Raw genomic sequence first — 20,363 nt, forward strand, 5'->3', positions numbered from 1 at the left:
TAATGAGATCTTGTTAGAAGTGCAATATGAAAAATCTCAGCTTAATATTAAAAGTGATGATGAGTGAACACTTCAATAGAATCTCAAAGCCTAATGGAATAGTTATTATTCATTGTTCTGATATGTACAGTGGTGAAGATAATGTTCATATTGTATAAAATCGCTTTCACATAATAAGACCCACAATAATGGTTAAAAAAGAAGTAGGGAAATAAAATATTAGGGAAGACCAAACTAAAATAAGATGATTATCAATATTTATACGTATACATGTTAATAAGTACAGATTTCCAGGTTGAGATCAGTATTATGATCATATCCTGTAGTTGGAGATACCAAGTGATAAAATCAACCGAAATCTCACAGTTGTATTCATTCCCTATCTTCTTATAGAATTTGTTCACCATTCTACACATTTTATTCTCCAGTTTCATTGATTCGTTTGGATACCATATCTTGTATGTCAATAATTTTACTGTGACATATATTTTTTTCTGGGTTCAGTTTTAGTCAATCTATCAATTGTTGTACTGAAAAGGACTATGTCAAATTAGATCAATACACATTGTTGACAAGTTCCACATTATCTATGACTAGCTGAATGACGAAATGTCCATAAAACTAACATAACAGTACTAATGTATCAAAACAAATTCTGAGAGATTTTCAGAATCTACCCTTAAAACATTCCATAATTCAGCAAAAAACGAAGCAGATATAAAATTTATTTAATTACCTTTTCACTATATACTTAATAGCTTCATATTCTAAGCTGATATCATTTTTGAATGAGGATTCTTGAGAAAGGTATCCCAACTTATGCATTACTGTAATCATACCGAGTACTGGATCATTGATTTCACGTAAATTACCTTGATTGATTGTTATCGTAGGCAAAATTTGTGCAGTAGTTGATATTTCTAAAAAAAAAAGTAATTTTTTTAAAAAGGAAAAAATTAGAATAATCAGTAATACGATGACGTTGGGAAGTAGTTCCCTAATATTTTGTGAATATTTTGAAAAATTAAAATAAGACACTTGAGCAATAATTAGTAGTGAAATTTGTAGTCAGTTATGTTGTTAACTGAATTTTAATTAAATGGATAAAATTTTCATATAGATGACAGGAAGTTAACCTAATACCTACATAGGATTGATGCTCGACCTACGCTATTTAAAGTTTACAATTATTTACGCTTTTAATGATTTCTTCTAATCGGACTTATTTTAGTTAAATATTTTGTACAAAGTTGTGTAATTTTGATGGATAAAGTGACTTTTATTGTTGATCAGTTGTCCTGAAAGGTCTTCTTCGGAATAATTTCATCTTTGAGAGTAACTGTCTAGCATTCCTACAATATTTAGAACTCTGAGAATCGATGAGAAGTGTATTACTATGTAGTTATTCGAGCGACTACAACAGAATCCCAGAGTTCTCATATTAAAACAATCTAACAAGAATCTACATTATTTTTTACTTCCAATATTAAAATAATATTGTGGAATAATTTAACATCATATTCTGGATAATAATTTTAAGCATCTTCATATTGTAAGGTTAGATGCTAAAACTCCACAAGGACAAGCCAAACATTTTAAGGTAATCCAAACGTTCTTAACACAAGCACCATAAGCACAGATGGATGATGGCCCGCGGTAGAATCCAGGATGCGCGTTTCGTCCTATTTGGGACTCGCCAGCTGGATGTTTTCGCATCCCAGAGTTGATGTTCAATTTGGGACTAGAATCCAGTACAGTTCGCTTCAAACGCCATCGCGTTATCTACTGAGTTACTGAGTCCAGATAGCCACCAGCCTGCGCACTCGGATGACGTTTAATTTATTGTTGTATTGGTTGTCTGAATATTCCCATTGATGTTATAATGCCTGTAACTTAAGGCAATAGCGAGACAATTCGCGCAGGATGCACATATACCAATAAGAGACTGGTCAAGTGTAGTCCTAAACGTTAATGGAAATATTCCAACAACTAATAAAAAAATGAATTCTTGATACAAATTTAAAACTTTTATCCATCTTAATAGCTTATACAATCAAATCTAGTTACTAGTTGAAATAACGCAACAACTTAATGGTTTAACTGTAATTTATAGGATAACAATCTATGCTTTTCCGCTTTGCACCATACAATATTTAATATCACTATCCAGTTAATAAATAATAGTATATTGTAAAAATAAGAAAAAATCAATGAAATGACCGGCTAAAGGCATTCGATGTATTTTTGCTTATACATTGCCTACTTAATATATGATTACGCAGTATGTTTATGAATTAAGGTGGTTGAGTGAAAATACGGTTAGAAAATGTTTCGTATATTACTATTTGAAAATAACTTCATGTCTAATCATTTGTAATTACAATTAACCCATTTAATCTTACAAGCTAAATAAGAAGTAAATTTGATTCATTCAATACATAAGTGAAAACGTTGTTCATAACTATTATATTAGATAAACGTTGCACAATTCAAGCAGAAACAATATCCAGTCTAGTAACGGTTAACAAAAATCTAATTGAAGTTCATAAATGATCATAATTCCATTTTAATGTGAACGGCTAATATATTAGTTGTTTATCTGGACCGATTTACTACTGTAATTCTAGAAGATTACTTTAACACATTGATGATGTATGTAATTAAATAACATATTTGTATGATGCATAAACTGAAGTGAGAATAATAAATATCAGTAAGTAACATAATTAACTTCGCCTGAAGTCCCTTCGGGGGTTACTGCCGGTCCCAAGCCCGGATAAAGGAGGAGGGTGGGGCATGGGGTTAGCGACCCTATCCCGTAGAAAACTAACTCGCTAAAAAAACACTAACCAGAAAAAATTATTCAAACCTTTTAAAGTAAAGTAAGTAAGTAACATAATTGTGAAATATTATCAATATCATTATTTATAAGATAAAAATTACAATTCACTGATTGTGAGAAATGTACTTCCCTAATTGTTAACTAAAAATGAAGTTTAAGTAAACGTTTAATTTATTTATCTGATGAACAATCTACAATACTCAAGTTTATCATGATGTGAATTATTCCATTATATCAAAGCTACTAGAGTTCAGGTCACACAAGAAAAATACAACTTCATAAAATTACGATCATATTTATAACTATCGTACTAAATAGAATATTACTATTAAAAAATGACTTACTTTCTACATTGGAATCAGGTACTCTAACCTGTAATGAATCATAAAATTGATGTATAAAATATATTCATTAGGCATATTAAAAATGTAATTTATAATTTTTATTATTTATGATATACAATAGAAGTATATTTCACTGGTTGAAATCATGAGTCAATTGAAGCTATACCACCATGGAAAACCTGGAAGCACTGGACGGCCGTTTCGTCATATTGTGGTACTCCTCAGCAGTGCGCATCCATGATCCCACTCGCGGGATTCGAACACAGTACCTCTAGTCTCGCGCGCGAACGCTTAACCTACTGGACCACTGAGCCGGAACCCAATGGTGTTATTGTCTATTGTGGATGCGCACTGCTGAGGAGTCCCACAATAGGACGAAACGGCCATCCACTGTTTCCAGGTTTTTAATGGTGGTCTAACATCAATCAGTTCGTGATCTCAATCATAAGCTTAACAATCTCCACAACCACTAAACTAATAATTCAATATATTTATGTTCATTTAGTAAACAGGCAGAAATGACCTTTCAAATAATAAAAGTACCCTGGTGTTATAACTGTGACTGCAGATTAGAGAGCAGCGTATTATCGACTGGACCAAAGACGTGTAAAACACGTTAGAACTACCTAGAGTTCTGATTGGTTCCGCCTCCCTGTCTAGCCCAGCCAGTTGAGTCCAGAACACAAGTCTCAGCCTCTGAGATATGAATCGTTATATTGTAAGCAGACTCTGTTTATATACCAATCAAGTAGACCACATCGTACCATAAAATAGAAAATAACATTTGACACGCGAAATAAGTATTGACCAGCAGGAAAATGACACATGAAATCAATATTGACCAATAGGAAAATGATACCATTTCAAGTCCAATGATAGCGTTAGACTTAACAGAATAACTTTCGGGATATTTTTCTGAATATCCCAACAGCTGGATATTTTTATCTTTGAAATCTTAAGAGTAAAATTAATCGTGTTCTAAGTAGTAATTAACTTCTTTTTGAAAGATAATTAGAAGCAAATAGTTAAATTTTAACAGTTAAATTCATTAGAGAATTTATGATCTTTGAAACATTGTCTGGTAGTTAATTACAAAGCTTAAAAAAAGTTTCATTATACGGTTAAGAAACATTCCCGTTTAAAATTTTTTTATCCATGTTCAACAGTGTTATTCAGGATAAATATTGTCAATTATTACAAGTAATAATTATTATAAATTCACTTGGTATTGTTTACTTGAATCTTCCCATTAATGTTTAGGAATGCAATCGATTCGTCTACCATTGGCAGATGTGCATACTCTGTGTATTGCCTTTATAATGCCTTAATTCACAAGCATTATAAGCAAAGATGGATAGTGTATAGCAGTGGAATCCAGGATGAGTATTTCGTCCTGACTGATCAATTGAAGTCCTAAACATCAATGGGATGATTCAAGTAAACAATACCAAATGAATTTAAACTTCACCCCATTGCACAAGCAAGTGGCTATCTGAACTCAGTAGCTAAGTGAGTAATGCGATGGCATTTGAAGTAAACAGTATTGGGTTCGAGTCCCAAAGTGAATATCAACTCTGAAATACAGGTACATCCAAATGACGAGTCCCAAATAGGGCGAAATGAGCGTGATGTATTTCACTGCTAGCCGCTATCCATCTTTTCTTGTAATAGTTATTATACCTTGAATATCCTATTATTCAAATATGTTTACCAGTAAACACATGTTCAGTCAGAAATAAGTAAGCTATATGAATGATAGTATACTGATACCATATCATAAAACAACAAAATGTTATACTTAATAATAAAAATAATACATTTGTAAAGTTGCAATGTGTTTAAATCTACGCTAGTTTAATTTGTTTATTTATTCTTGTTGTCGGAACAAGTGGATTAAACTAGGTGATGAAATATTAGAAAATCGATTTCTTACTAATTGGGACTTTACAAATATAATATATTTATTACAAACAATCTATCCAATAAATAAGAACTTTATTCTAAATTTGATCGAATAGTTTCACAGTGTTTGAGCGCTGAGCTGATGTGAGACATTAAAGAGGTAGAATGTATTTGTAAAATCTCAGCGAATGAATTTGAAGTAAAACCAACGTTTCACCTGGCAATCTGGTCCAAGTTTTTTCAAGGAAAAATAATACATTCTTCCTCTTCAATCTATCCAATGCTCAATTTATTTGAAATTACCTAGTCAAACCCTAGTGATAATACTCAAAAATATGTATATGTCCTGAATCAAATTGAAAAGTTCTCTTTCCAAGTAATTTTTAGAAACCCACTTATTCAAATTCAAAGCTAACAGACATCAAATAGTATACACTTTTAAGAATAATCCCTGCCACAAAGCATCTATATGTCAATTTTTACTCTTGGTTAGGCTGTGGATATACATTGTTAGGAAGTCCAATACCAGAAGGAAACAGATCAAGTGTTCTGTGATTTGCGAATAGTTGTCTAGTTACAGTTATTTAATGACTTTGGTCATGAATATTCAGTTTGTTAAAACAAAAAGTGATAATTTCATTTGTATAGTTATAATAACACACAGAACAATAATAAAAATGAGGGATAGTGGACTGTTGTGACCTCTCATGGAGGAGAATGGGCTTCTCACCAGTATTCTGCATCGAACCCGATGTTTACTTCACATTAGTAAGTGATAGCTTGTAGATGAGTTGTTTGGTTTACAATAATAATTAGTGGGTAACAGGTTGATACATTAATACAAAACAACCATAAAGGATGATAATAATATTTAAAAAATAAAATTTATAAACAGTGCAAAAATGCGTTAGATGTGCAAAGAGACTTGTGTTAATAACTATGAAATTTGTCAACGATGAAAACAGTGTTATGATCTGAAAACTAAATTTGCATATTTGACGCCAAATTATCGAATGCTATAGAATAAACAGATTTTCCTGTCCTAAAGTGAATAGAGAGAGAGGATTAAGTGTTGCATACTTTATTTCCTCATTTAAATAGTTATTTGATTACATAATACATGCCTAAAAGACTACTTGAACTTCTTACTTTATTAATATATGTACTATGTTTCGCATAAACTTGTTCATCCTTAGAGTGTTTAAAAGGACAACACAAATCACATATAATGGTATTTTGAAACTCTTTTAATTTTCCTTTAATTTTTGCGCATTTTGATTGTGTAGCATCTAATTGGGACAGAATATCACTGGTCAAATAAGTAGCCACACCTAAAATAAACAATGAAGTAAACACATAAATTGTATTTACACTAAGAAATTTATGCTCTTTATCAATTAAAAATACAATTTCCTATATACAAACATGAAAATTAAAGTTGTTAGTTTGTTCCAAACAAAGGTTTAGCTTTTAATACAACAGTCTACTCCAGCAAGATGTTTCTCAATACATTGAACACAACTCCAACCGTTTTCTGCGAACCGAATGAACAAAATTATTTGTTATCAGGACTGAAGGTAATGTACTGACTATTTGATTTGACTATTGTTCAATTACTATCGTGGTTGTGGCTGTGCACTACTGAGGATTTTAATGCTAAGTTAGTACGTGATATTAATTACCTTTATTTGTTGTATGTTAAGATATTAAGAAAATAAACCTGATTTTATGAAACAAGTATCATACTTTTTCAGTACGTGGAATTACGTTATTGAATGTAATACAAATAGTTTACAAGCCATCAAATCATGAAATCGACAGGAAGACGTTATCAACCTCAAGATTAGAAGAACATGCCACTTAATAATCTCTTTACGTATCACAAAAATGTTGAAACACAAAACAACTGTGATAATTTCTACATTATATCCTTAGCACCGATTTTCAACAACGGCGGAGACTCCCTTAGGGAGACTATTATTATTAATTTTAATATCATTATTATCACCATTATCAGTATAGGATTGTATAGATCGCTGAATTTCATTAAAATTATGAACCGACTAATGTGGATTGGCTGAAGTTAGACATTAGCAACACTGGATGCTGGCTCAGTGGTCTAGAGGTTAAGCGTTCACGCGCGAGATCGGAAGTCCTGAAGTCGATCCCTATGTGCGAGGAGGAGTCTCATACTAGGACAAAACAACCGTTCAGTGCTTCCAAGTTTTCAATGGTGGTCTAAAATTTTTCGGTTCATCATTCCAATCATTATTACTATTACGGCAGCAATGTTTAATACTAGTTAGTGATTTATATGAAAAGGTCAATTTTAAATTCTAACTAAAATTCATACCATATCAGGAAAATTCCAAATCTTATTATTAGTCCCATCAACCCTGTCATAAACCATGATCAATAAGAAATCTACATTGTTCTCAAGAAGCTTTAATCGTATCAAAGGTGTTGATCTATTTCAGAAGAGTTCAAACTTTTACAAAATAATGCAATACAAATAATGCAATTATTTGAGTGCAGTGAATTATATTCATATACAATAAACAGATGTATAAAATGCTCGCTTATTTTGTAGTTTACCTGTTATATCAGGTCTCTGAGCTGGATCAGGTTTTAGACAAACTTCAATTATTTGATCAACAAGATTAGAATATTGATTTGGACATTTAATTTTGACTGATTGATATTCACCTTTTACGATACGTGATGCAGTACTAAGAATGCATTCACCTTGAAATGGTGAAGTAAATGTACACATCTGATATAGAATACAACCAAGTGCCCATATATCTGCACCTTCACCATACGGAAGACATTGTATCATTTCTGGACTACAGATGAGTTTCATTTTAAAAATATATAAAATAGGTATTGTTAGATTAAATATACAATTATTATTAAAATATGCACGATTCTCAAACGAAAGGATAGAAATTGAAATTAGTGAAATGATTCCTCATTATTATTTACACTCACCATTGACTAAAGCGAAAGAAAAAGACTAGGTTTCTTGACTATTATTCGGAGCTGTGAGAGATAGTCTACATCAACCAACAATTCAATAATAAATCGAAAAGTAGAACAACTCTTAATAAACTCAAGGCGGAAACCAGTAAACTCTTACAGTCATTAAAGGCTAAGCTAGGATCGTCATTATGGTTTATGTTACACCCAAAGAGTTGTAACCCTTTCAGATTTTATGGACTCCCAAAAATTCACAAGAGTAATACTCCAGTAAGACTAGTGGTAGACTTTACAAATTCGCCGACTTATAATCTAGCCAAATATTTAGCTTAGATACTCAAACCGTATGAAAAACTGATTAATCATGGAATTAAAAACTCTATGGAATTCAAGAATTTGATTGATATCATCGATATAGAAGAGGATGAAATTATGACAAGTTTTGATGTATCTTCCTTATTCAATAATGTACCTATCAATAGAGCTTTCACTTCACGTGCCTGTTACTCCCAGTGGAGCATAGGCCGCCGACCAGCATTCTCCAACTCACTCTGTCCTGGGCCTTCTTTTGTAATTCCATCCAATTCTTGTTCATTTTTCTCATGTCTATCTCCATTTCCCGGCGTAATGTATTTTTTGGTCTCCCTCTTTTCCCTTGGCCTTGAGGACTCCATGTGAGGGCTTGCCCTGTGACGCAGTTTGGTGCTTTTTTGAATGTGTGTCCTATCCACTTCCGTCGCTTCTCCCTGATTTCTTCGTCTACTGGGATCTGGTTTGCTCTCCACCTGGAGCCCCTCCGGGGGTTACTGCCGGTCCCAAGCCCGGATAAAGAGGGAGGGTTGGGCATTGGGTTAGCGACCCCATCCCTTAGAAAATTAACTCGCTAAAAAAGCGGTAAGTAGAAACATTTTTCAAATGTAGAGCTTTGGATATTATCAAGGATTGTTTAGAATCTGATTCAGATTTGAATTTACGTTGCTCGTTAGATCCATCTGAGATTATCAAATGCTTGGAATTATGTTTAAGATCTGCTTTATTCATATTCCAAGGTCACCTTTACAAACAGAAAGAGAGTATAGAGATGGGTTCACCAGTTTCTCCGAATGTAGCGAATTTATTCATGCATTCCCTAGAAACTAGTGCAATCGCAAGAAGTGTATGTCCACCAAAGGTATGGTTACGGTATGTGGACTACACTTTTATTATTAATAAACGGGATGGTTTAGAAGAATTATTTGACAATGTAAACAGCATTTCAGAAAACATTAAGTTAACGAAGGAAATAGAATCATTTGACCACAAACTAGCATTTCTCGATTGTTTGGTTGAACGTAGACACAATAATAATAAGTTGAAAATAAATGTTTACAGGGAATCAACACATTCCGAGAGATACTTAGATTTTGATTCGGTTCATGCACAGTGCACGAAAGTTAATGTTGTAAAAAATTTAATGAACAGAAGTACTAAGCTTGTTACAGATAGTGAAAACCAACGAACTGAACTGAATAAAGTATTTTCTACTCCTAGGGATAACAACTACCCAAAAGAATTTTTAAAGAAGATTGTTAAAAACGAGAGAAAAACTAAACTAGAATGTATACGAAACGTTTGGAAGTACACCGTAGTCATCCTGTAGTGAACAGAACACAAGTGGGGTCAATCGAATGTATTTAACACAAAATTACAGAACTTATTAATAAAATCTAATCATAAAGTGCTTAATTTGTAAAATGTTCATCGATTGTCTCAAAATGACTCAGACTTCATTGTTCTTGCATTTTGTTTCCATTCTTTACTGTTCGATCCTCTTGTGTCTCTGCTTCCAGACCTTCTGTTTACGACTAACATCATATACTATTTATGTCAATATAAGTAGCACACACCACAATCCCATACCGTAGTGAAACATCAGAAGAAACCAAGCGGATTCTAAACAAACATGATATAAGAGTGTATTTTAGGGCAAGTAACACCTTAAGATCGACATTAGTGAAAGTTAAGGACAGGTTACCAAAGGGAAAACAACAGAATATTGTGTATGAGATCAACTGTCATGATTGTAATGCAGCCTATGTTGGAGAAACATCCAGACAATTGAATGTAAGGTTGAAGGAACACAAACAATGTTTGAAAAATGTTCCCAAATCCTCGGTTGATGTGAAGAAACTTGAGAATAAGCGTTACACGCGTTAGAAACAGAACACAAGATTAAATTTGAAGAGACCGAAATACTTCAGAAAGGTTTTAACACTCATAAAGAAAGACTGACAGCAGAAACGTTGTATATATGGGCGAACAAGAACAGCCTGAACTGAAAGGATGGTCTTCAACTAGCAAACACCTGGCAAATTTTTGTTTGACAAGTAATTTGAATTTTCTCTTTATTCAACCTGTTTATTTCACATGCATCTTTATTTTTGACTGAATTTAATGACTTGTTAGCAATACAATTATGTGTTTGTTTGATTCTTAAATTTGACATGCACATCGATGATTCATTAACAAATTTTTAAACCTTGAACTTGAACTTTTATTTACTTAGTCTTTCATATACAACATATTAACACCGAATATCAATGATTAATTCTCACACATACATACACACTCACATACATACATTTTGTTATTCAGTGCTGAGGTGTCCCACAATAAGACGAAACGGCCGTCCAGTGCTTCCAGGTTTTCCATGGTGGTCTAGCTTCAATTGACTCATGATCTCAACTGTTGAAATTACTACAATCTCCACAAAACCCCTTCTGATTCAGTTAATTATTTCCATGTAGTTGAATTTTTCACATGATTTTTAGTTAACTGACTCATGTTACCCTGTTCAACATCCAAATATGATTGGTTTAACACAGTATAGTTTTGATTGTTAAAAAGATATATATCTCTTTGATCATATTGATTTTGATCATTACCCTGAAGAAGTCCAGACAAGTTAAGCTGGACAAATCGCTGAAATTATTTAAATTTCAATCGCTGAGATTATTTCAAATATAATTTTTGCATATAGTTATTTCTCTATACTCGGCGCCCAATTTCTGTCAAATTATTCGTATTAATCTTGACGAATATTCGTATAATCTACTTTAGTTTAGACATTTGAAGCAGTATAACTATCTTTCATTCAATTAGATGTAGTTTGTTACCGAAAACTATTTAAAAATAGACTCAAAATGGACAAAAAAACTACATATTCATTAAATAACAACTGTAACCGTGATTCTTCTTAAAAGTTTCATATCTTAAGTGAACAGTAAAAAGATACTAATTCATAAGGAGTACTACTAAATAAGATGTTATTTATGATACAATATATAATAAGCATCAAAATAAATTAAATAATACCAGGCATAAAATAATGTACCAACAGTTGATTTTGTTTCATTTGAATTCAATGTTTTGTGATATGCTAAACCGAAATCCGTTATAGTAACCTGAAATAAATAAACATAATTACTGATATATATTATAATTCATTATTATAGTTTTTAATTAGTAAATTTAATTAGAATTTCTTTCAAAAGAAAAATGGTCATACAAAGTAACAAGTGTATTAATTCAAAAGTATAAATTATTTAAGTAAAGCCAGAACAAACATGGATGCAGAATAATATGAATTCATTATGTTTTTTTGGTTTCTCATCAGATGCTTTACATTGAGGTAAGATATATTGTGGAACAATTAACATAGATGGATGGAAAGAATTGGAATGGCAAGGGTTATCAATAATAACTATGTATATGTATGCAAGAACAGGTCAGAAGTTATTTTGGTGTTAGAATCAAGAAAACATTCACTTATTTCAATTGTTTCATACTATATCTTACCTCAATGTAAAATTTTAATACGTATTTGATTGTAAGCAGCTGATGAGAAACGACAAAATATAATGAATTCATATTATTCTGCATCCATGTTCGTTCTGGCTTTATTTAAATTCATAAAGGGAACTAATTTTATGAAATTTATGATATATTTTTAATGTTTAAAAAGTTTTTCATTAAGCAAGTTACTTGAAGAGAAGAACTAAGCTGCTTGAAAGCCCGTTTTTCAATGGGATACATCTTCAGTTGCCAACACTATTATACATTATTATTATTACTATTATAAGCCTTATTCAACACTATATTTTGGGTACTATAAAGAATTCTCAGAATTAAGTATTTCAACAAGTTTCCTTTTCTTATATCTTGATCGATTCCAACGATAAATATTGAGTAATGGCCAGTTAAATGTTAGGAGTTCGGTAAGCTACATCTGAATAATGTTCATTTGTTTCAATGCATATTGCCAGCCACCATGATGTCGCTGGTTGTACCTTTTTATAACCCGTACAGCGAAACGTTGTAAAGTCTTCATAAACGCGCCTGAATAGGCTGTAACCTTAATAGACATCATGATGTGTTAAAACAAACAAGAAAACAGATAACTTGTTGAAATATCTAAATAGGAGGAACAGGTAGCCCAGATATTAAAGCAGGTTACCATTTTGTAAATTTCCTTGTCAGGAAATATAAGTATTTCCAGTACTAAGATATTCCAGTCAGCTAGATCTCCCTATGTGTGTGATTTTAGTGGCCCTAAATCTGACCCAATTGGATTGTATGTTAAACAATAGACATAGATGAATGAAAAGAATTAGAATGACAAAGGTTATCAATAACAACTCTCTATATATGTACAGAAACAGGTGGTAGGTCATTTGGTGTCGGAATAAAAAAACATAAGAGATGGGTGATGCAATAATTAGGTGAGGTTCAGAGACAGATAAGATAAATTGTGTGATAATTTTAGAGGTTATGAAAGATTTGCATATGATCCCTATAATTGAAAAACGGCTAAGATGGGTTACGTAACAACTGAACAGGATTTGAAGAGTTTATACAAGCTGAGAGAATTAAGTAAAAAGAAAAATATGAACGAAAGGGTGATTTTAATGTACATAAAATAAGAATCCGATAAGGGAAGACCACATAACAAAATGAGCAATAACAAAATAAACATAATGACAAAAAATGATTTACCAGGGTAGTAATAGGTTTGTTACTGTCTCTCTTTAGATACATAAATCAGATTTGAGTTTTTTTATCGCTGTTTTTTTAACAAATTGATACCTGGAAATTATTAATTTATAATAAACAGAACAGAAAAATCCTACAGTAGAGCCACTGACAGTTCTACTGATTCGTGATCTCAATAACATTCGATAATCTCCAAGATCACCCATAGTGTTTATTTCCATGGAATTATTGATAACTAGCCTATCATCAGTAAAGTTAGTCGATCATTCATTAACACCTTATGATATGGTACAAATATGTATCGGTTCAAGTTTCAACACACCACATTAGTACATCAAAAAGCAAGTAACAGGATAAAAACATAAGGTAAAATGATACTATTAATCATAGTAAGAAACTAAACACGAGAAACATAATTCAACAGAAAGGGAGAACGAATTTAAGAAGTCAGAGGCATGTTAAAACTTGAGATATGTAAAATGAATGTACATCCCCTTCTTCACATTACGATGGATTTCAAGCGACGTTAATCAACCTCTCAAAACACCAGCGTTGATTACTTTGAGAACATTAACCAAGTAATCTATATCTGATATAACTAGTTTAAAAAGTAAATGTGCAAAATGCCAGTTAAGACTGTTCTAAGCTGACTTCAAATCGATATCTTATTAGATTGTATATTAAATGAACAAAATGACTTATACAGTGGTTACAGAGAAGACTTAAAAAATCTTTGGTTAAATGAGAAAAAAAACTAAATTCTTGTATAAACTGAAGATATTTTCCATCACGAACTGAAGGATCATGCAAAAACTAGTGAATAATGAATATTTACTTTCGTTTTAGTTAAAAGCTCCTAAGAATTGCACATTCATGAACTCACATAGACACTGATATAGTGAGCCAAATAGAAGTAGCCAAACAGGAATGCCACTTAATGAAAATCAGAAATGACCTAAAGGACAACTGCATAATCAAATTCAGATGTTCTGTTACCAATGAATCTATCAATCTATTGTGTCTCGACTGGATCACGGATTTAAAAATGTTCGATCGACCACTTAATCTTATTTATGATCCAGATTTAAAATTGTTCTTTCAGCTATATAATCTTATTTGTAATCAAGGGTCTCCCCTTCTTTTTATGATGTACAAATGATTTTCAAAATGATCACAAGGGGAGAGCACGACAGAGAAAAATAACCGGAGTAATCCCACACCCAGACTCAATTAATGCTGTATCGCCAGCCAAATCAATGTTCGGAAGAAGGACTCGAACTTCACGTGACGCCAAGAATTCACATAGAAAAAAAACCAGATTATAAATCTGAGATGGGGAGAACTGCATTTCGTTTTACTTAACGTCCAAGGATGTGGACTTATTTTTCAGGAGAAACGAGTTAGATAGTGAGCCAACCAGAACTAACTAAATGAGGCCACATGATGACAATCAAAAATGACGTGGAGGATAACCACATATCAATTGACTAAGAAATGGATTCAGCTTATAAGGAATATATATATGAGTATTTATGTACATTATTCGGTAGATCAGTAGATTTTCCGTCCCATTCTTGCCTTCTCGCTCAAGCGGTCTGTTTGGAGGGTTAGCGAATACCATGCTATATATCACTCAGATTTCGGACAGCGCCCATCATAACTGAGATGCACTCAAATCTCTTACGTTTCATGTTCATCAATATACCGTGGAATCACTGAGTCAAACTTGACTTTTTTCTATTGTCATTTTGCTCAATCTAATGTCACCATCAGCGAGTGACTATTGCCTTTCTTCCGAGTGGGTTTAACGTCGCACATCAACTAAGATTTCAAGAAATTCATCTGGACGATAATCCCTTATAGGTGCATGATTATTATTTATTAAGCTGGGTTCTTTGCATATTATTTTCTAGTGATTATTGATTAATATCAGTCTACAGCTATAATTTCATCTCGTAATGAAGACTGCTTTTAAAATAACAATGGTTTAGTAGAATGAACTAGTACATTACTTACCTTGTTACCTTCACTAATCATTATATTATTTGATGATAAGTCTCTATGCAGTATTTTCTTCTCTTTATGTAAATAACGTAAACCTAATATTAACTGAATAAACATATTCCAGATTTGTGATTCACTGAAATGTATATTCTTCTCTTTAAAAGATATAAGTAACTCTGTCAGCGAAACGCCATCCAATAATTCCATCACAATGTATAAATGATCAGCTGTAGAAGCCAAGAAAAAAGTAAGCGAATATTAAGTGATTAATTAATGTAATGTTTGATTACTTTTCATTTGTACAAGTCACCGTTAAATAAGACGGTTGAAACTAAAGATATTTTGAAGATTATTTCAAGTTTATTATTTATTAAGAGTAGAAGATGCTCGTAAGCTACTAGTATTTGACTACAGATGCCTTAGAAGTATTGCTGGCGTCTGCTGGGATCACCGGGTAAGTAATAGTGAGGTTAGACGCAGAATATTAGGGAATGATGGTAAATCAATTGATGAGGTTGTATATCTTCATGGACTGAGATGGTTGGGTCACATGTTACACCGATCGCTACGATGCGCAATGCTGATTAGTGTTGGGGATGGTTGGAAGAAAGTGAGGGGCGGCGAAACCGAAACGCGGCATCAGTGCTTGAAGTTACTAAATTCTAGTTTGAGTCATGTTGGTAGAGGCAGACCACTTGATTGGGGTCCGCATGACTATCGTAACCAATGGTTGGAGACTCAGGGTGATATGGCTCAGAATCGATCACAGTAGCGTAGGTGTATACACTCTCTGTCTTCCCTCAAACTGTGAGATTAAGATCATCTCTACTGTGAATAATTTAAAATCTAAATGTAAGTTGAAATACTTAAAACAAAAGTAAATTTTATCAAAAGGAGTTTTGTGGAGATTTTAGTAAGTTTATAGTTGAATTCATGAGTAGGTTGAAGCTAGACCACCATGGAAAAGCTGGAAACACTGAAAGGCCGTTTCTTCCTATTGTGGGACTTCTCCGTAGCAGTGCGCATCCACGATCCCATCTCGCGAGATTCAAACCTGGGACCTATCAGTCTCGCGCGTGAACGCTTAACCTCTAGATCACTGAGCCGGCATCCAACGGTGTTAATGTTTAACTTCAACCAATCCACGAACTTGAGCGACATATCCACCATTGTTTTTCAGTGAGTTACTTACTCACAACAGACCCGGTTGAACTCCAGTGGTCACTGCTCACTAGAACTCCAGGAAATACCTCTCGAAGCCGACTCAGTGGTTTGGAGGTTAAGCGCTTGCGCACGATACTGATAGGTTCTGGGTTTGAATCTCACGGCACGGGATTGTGGATGCTCATTGCTGGGGAGTCCTATGCTAGGACGAAACTACCGTCTGGCGCATCCAGGTTTTCCAATGGTGGTCTAGCTTCAATTGACTCATGATTTCAACCAGTGTAATAAATTATATCCCAAATGAATTGAAGACGATATGAACTGAATTCGAATATCGCATATATCAGTCAAAAGAATTATACAACAATTTAAATAATTAGCATGTTTTATTAAAAAGGGGAATTTTCAATAGTTGAGATCATGAGTCAGTTGAAGCTAGACCACCATAGAAAATCTGGAAGCACTGGACGGCCGTTTCATCCCACAATAGGGCTCATGATGTCAACCATTGAAATTACTATAATATCCACAAAAACCCTTTCTGATAAAAAGGGGAAATGTTGAACAAAATCTGATCATAGAAAATTAGCCGCTTTTCTTAATGACTAAATCATTCCTTTAGATGGCCAATGAATAACAGAAACTATTCACCCAATAATTTTATCAAAAACAAATTTTCAGGGTGATGAAAAGTACTCACTTCCGATTTAATCTTAAGTACTGCTATTTACCATAAGATTCAATCACACTATAAATGTATACAGTTAACACACATTGATGGATATGATGATCATTACTAACAATCACTATTACTACTATTCTTTGTTTGGTCTCGAACTATGACAGCTGAGGTATCTAGTATTTCCCAGTTTTCAAAAGTTTACCAAACAAAACCAGTCGATGACGCAACCAACTCAAAATTTTATATTACTGAAAATGGTTAGTCCCCTTAATAAGTATTTTTGCAGTAATATTATCGGGTGCAGATTCAATCTCAAGCAAACATCGAAAACTAGGGAAGTGTTTTTCAAAATGGACTACATTCAAGATATCACAATAATAAATCTCATGTATTATTAAAAGGGAAATGAAAATAGGTTTGAATTAGTGATTTCATACAAGTAAAAAACTTACAATCTAAAAATGTTTTATAATAACGAACAATATTTGGATGCCTTAGTTGTTGACGTATAACATTGACCTCATTCAATATACAATCAATACACTTTTGACGTTCATTGGAAGTTCGACCAAAAAATATTTGACTAGTACTAACCTATGAATATAGATTAATTAGAAAATAAACTGATAGAAATTATGAATAAAGTTCTCTTGATCTTTACTATTGGTATTATTTACTACTCTATTCCATGTGTCAACACATATTATTGATAGCAAGAAAAATACAAATTACTTTTGTTTCTAAAATTTTCATCAATTTCACATAGACTTTTAGTGGCCCGTGGATCTGACTCCAAGATGATTGTTGTTGAAATATATATATCGCCTATCCTCGTATATAATCATTGACTTAAATCGTGTTAGTCAATAACGGAATTAAATAAGTCAAATAACGAGAATGCACTTGTGAATACATGAGGTATATGGGCTTAACATAATAACCGACACTACAGACTAAATGAATCCATAAAACTAGAAAAAAAAATCACAGTGATCCTCTCAGTTACCTCTTTATTAAAGTCTATCGAAACATAATAAATAATTTAATAATAAAAGAAAATAAAATCAATTATTCAATAAACTAATATTTAGAAATTCTTTATTAGTACATAACTTCTTTAAAAGAAATAACTTACAATCGCTATAGATAAGCTAAAATACTAATATTCACACTTTTTATCTTGATAGTGACCAGCAGCTGTATGTACCTGCACTCTAATGCTTATATTCATACTAAGACTCGAAAAGGCTATATTTCGCTTCAAAAGCCTCGTTAATGTCAGCAGTGGTAAAATGTAAACAGTTACAAATAATATGCTCTTTGATATGAAAAACAGTCACTCGAATATCACCAGTTCATTCCATTCTTGATTTCAGTTAGTTTTTTAAAAATAATGAATATCATAACATCTAGAAAATGAATTCATTATTGAAGTTTCATATTATTAGTTCTTAACTAAATAAAGTTATACTTTGTTATTTCCTAACGAAGAATAAATATGTGGTAAATACTAGGAATTATTTATGGACTATTATTACATATATTTTTATTGGATAACTATTAAGTAACTATATTATATGTATATTCACATTCTTTTTATTATAGGGTTTCATTTGACCTATTGACTACTATCATACAACTTACTAATTTTAAGTTATTCCCAGTTTATTAGTTACAGTCTCTTACAGTCACAGCCGCTTTTGGCTTGATCTTGTGTAATTGTTATTTTCTATTTTATTGAATGACGCGGTCTGATTGGCTTGTATACAAGCTACTTATATCTGAAATACATGATTTATGCAATGAAAGCCGAGATTGTGTTCTATACTCAAACAGACAGGGCTAGACGAGAAGAGTCAGTAAAGACTTAGAGTTGACTCTAGGAAGATTGCTCTTGAATTAACAATGAAATGGTTGTTTCAGGTTGTATTTATCCTTTGATTTATTCGCCAATTTACTTAACGATGACTTGATTATTTCAGCTGTTATATATATAAGTTAGTTAAGTTAACGAATATCCTCATTATACAATTCAGTGAAAATTACCTTTTTAATTGCATAACTATTATGACACATTTTATCTTTCGTTGCTTTAAAAACTTTACCATATGCACCAGTTCCAAGTAATTCCAATATTGAATATTCACGTACATAATGAATAGGTGTTCGATTTACGTCACAAGAAATTATACCTTCAATAAGTTCATTATATTCTTCATTCTATAGTATAAAAGAAAAATAAAACGTAATCAATACAAAAATGAAACAACATTTACTTTATTATACAAACATTAGTGAATGACGCCACATTAAATTAAATATTGAATTAACAAACCATTTTCATTTATGATCGAAATCATGAGTCAAGTGAACCTAGACTACCATGGAAAACCTGGACGGCCGTTTCGTCCTAGTATGGGACTCCTCAGCAGTGCGCATCCATTTATATTCTTTATCTAGAATACAACGACCTGTTACGTAACTTAATAATTTATCTCAGGATTCTTAATTTTCGTAGATAAGATGAGAATTTAGAAAAATTAAAACTTTAGATTATAAAATTACTGAATCGTTTTAGTATAAAAACTGAAAATGAATGATTGATATAATGGATATTCGATCCTGTTTAAAAATATGAGCATTTTGAAGTTTAATTTTTAAAAAATAATCTCTATATGTATAATCAGGATGAATAATTCTTTGACGGTTATCTGTTATCACCTAAAGATCTGTGAAATACAGTTCCAAAGATAAATTACAAATTAATTATATGATATACTAAACTGTTACATAATTGTAGGTAATGTTTGTGCTGAAATAGTTGTTAAACGAAATCGGATAAAAAGACAAGTTGAATGTAAGTGTAGTCAATAAAAAATCAAACTTTATCCTCCCCATCGTTAAAGATGATGACGTTCCAAGGACAATCAGTAAAAGGCTTAACACTGTATTAGACAGAAAGGAATCTGAAGCCAAACTAAAAGTTTTGCATACAATATGTTCAGTAACTCAAGAAAAGGTTGACAAGTACTTTTTTTCATGTTACCGTTACCTATGTCTATAAATTTATATATCCCTCTCAATGCGGTTACATCATTCAGACAAAAAGGAGGGCTTATCCTAGATTTTTTGAAAATCTTCGTAAAACCTCAGGTCAAAAGGCAGAACAACTTAATTTCTACACAGATCTTGGACACAAACCTCCGAGTCGATATATTTAGATCATTGAAAGTTGATAATAAAAAGATAACCTCCAACTTCTCGTAGATTCTTGAAACTGTTTCTCTTAGGCCATCAATATCGAATTTCTGTGTCTAGAAGAAAACAGTCCTTAAAATTTCTCTGATTTGGAAAAAAGGGATCTATTTCGTTGCATCATAAAATTCTTTCAACTCCCTGTCTCGATTGTTTACAT

At 32.3% G+C, this 20,363-nt stretch overlaps 1 protein-coding gene across 1 annotated transcript in view; it reads right to left on the reverse strand.

Annotated features, from left to right (window-relative positions):
• The window catches only part of NEK10 (Serine/threonine-protein kinase Nek10), a 46,547-nt gene that overhangs the window by 5,011 nt on the left and 21,173 nt on the right, over positions 1–20,363 (reverse strand). Inside the window, exons 9-16 of the mRNA XM_051209090.1 lie at positions 18,995–19,168; positions 17,401–17,542; positions 15,115–15,329; positions 11,422–11,510; positions 7,684–7,934; positions 6,238–6,419; positions 3,187–3,214; positions 737–920 (exon numbers count right to left, since the gene is read on the reverse strand). Coding sequence (XP_051074513.1) covers positions 737–920; positions 3,187–3,214; positions 6,238–6,419; positions 7,684–7,934; positions 11,422–11,510; positions 15,115–15,329; positions 17,401–17,542; positions 18,995–19,168 — 1,265 coding nt within the window. The remainder of the gene's footprint in view (positions 1–736; positions 921–3,186; positions 3,215–6,237; positions 6,420–7,683; positions 7,935–11,421; positions 11,511–15,114; positions 15,330–17,400; positions 17,543–18,994; positions 19,169–20,363) is intronic.

Source organism: Schistosoma haematobium, chromosome 1 (assembly GCF_000699445.3).
Source record: "Schistosoma haematobium chromosome 1, whole genome shotgun sequence".
Lineage (NCBI taxonomy): Eukaryota > Metazoa > Platyhelminthes > Trematoda > Strigeidida > Schistosomatidae > Schistosoma > Schistosoma haematobium.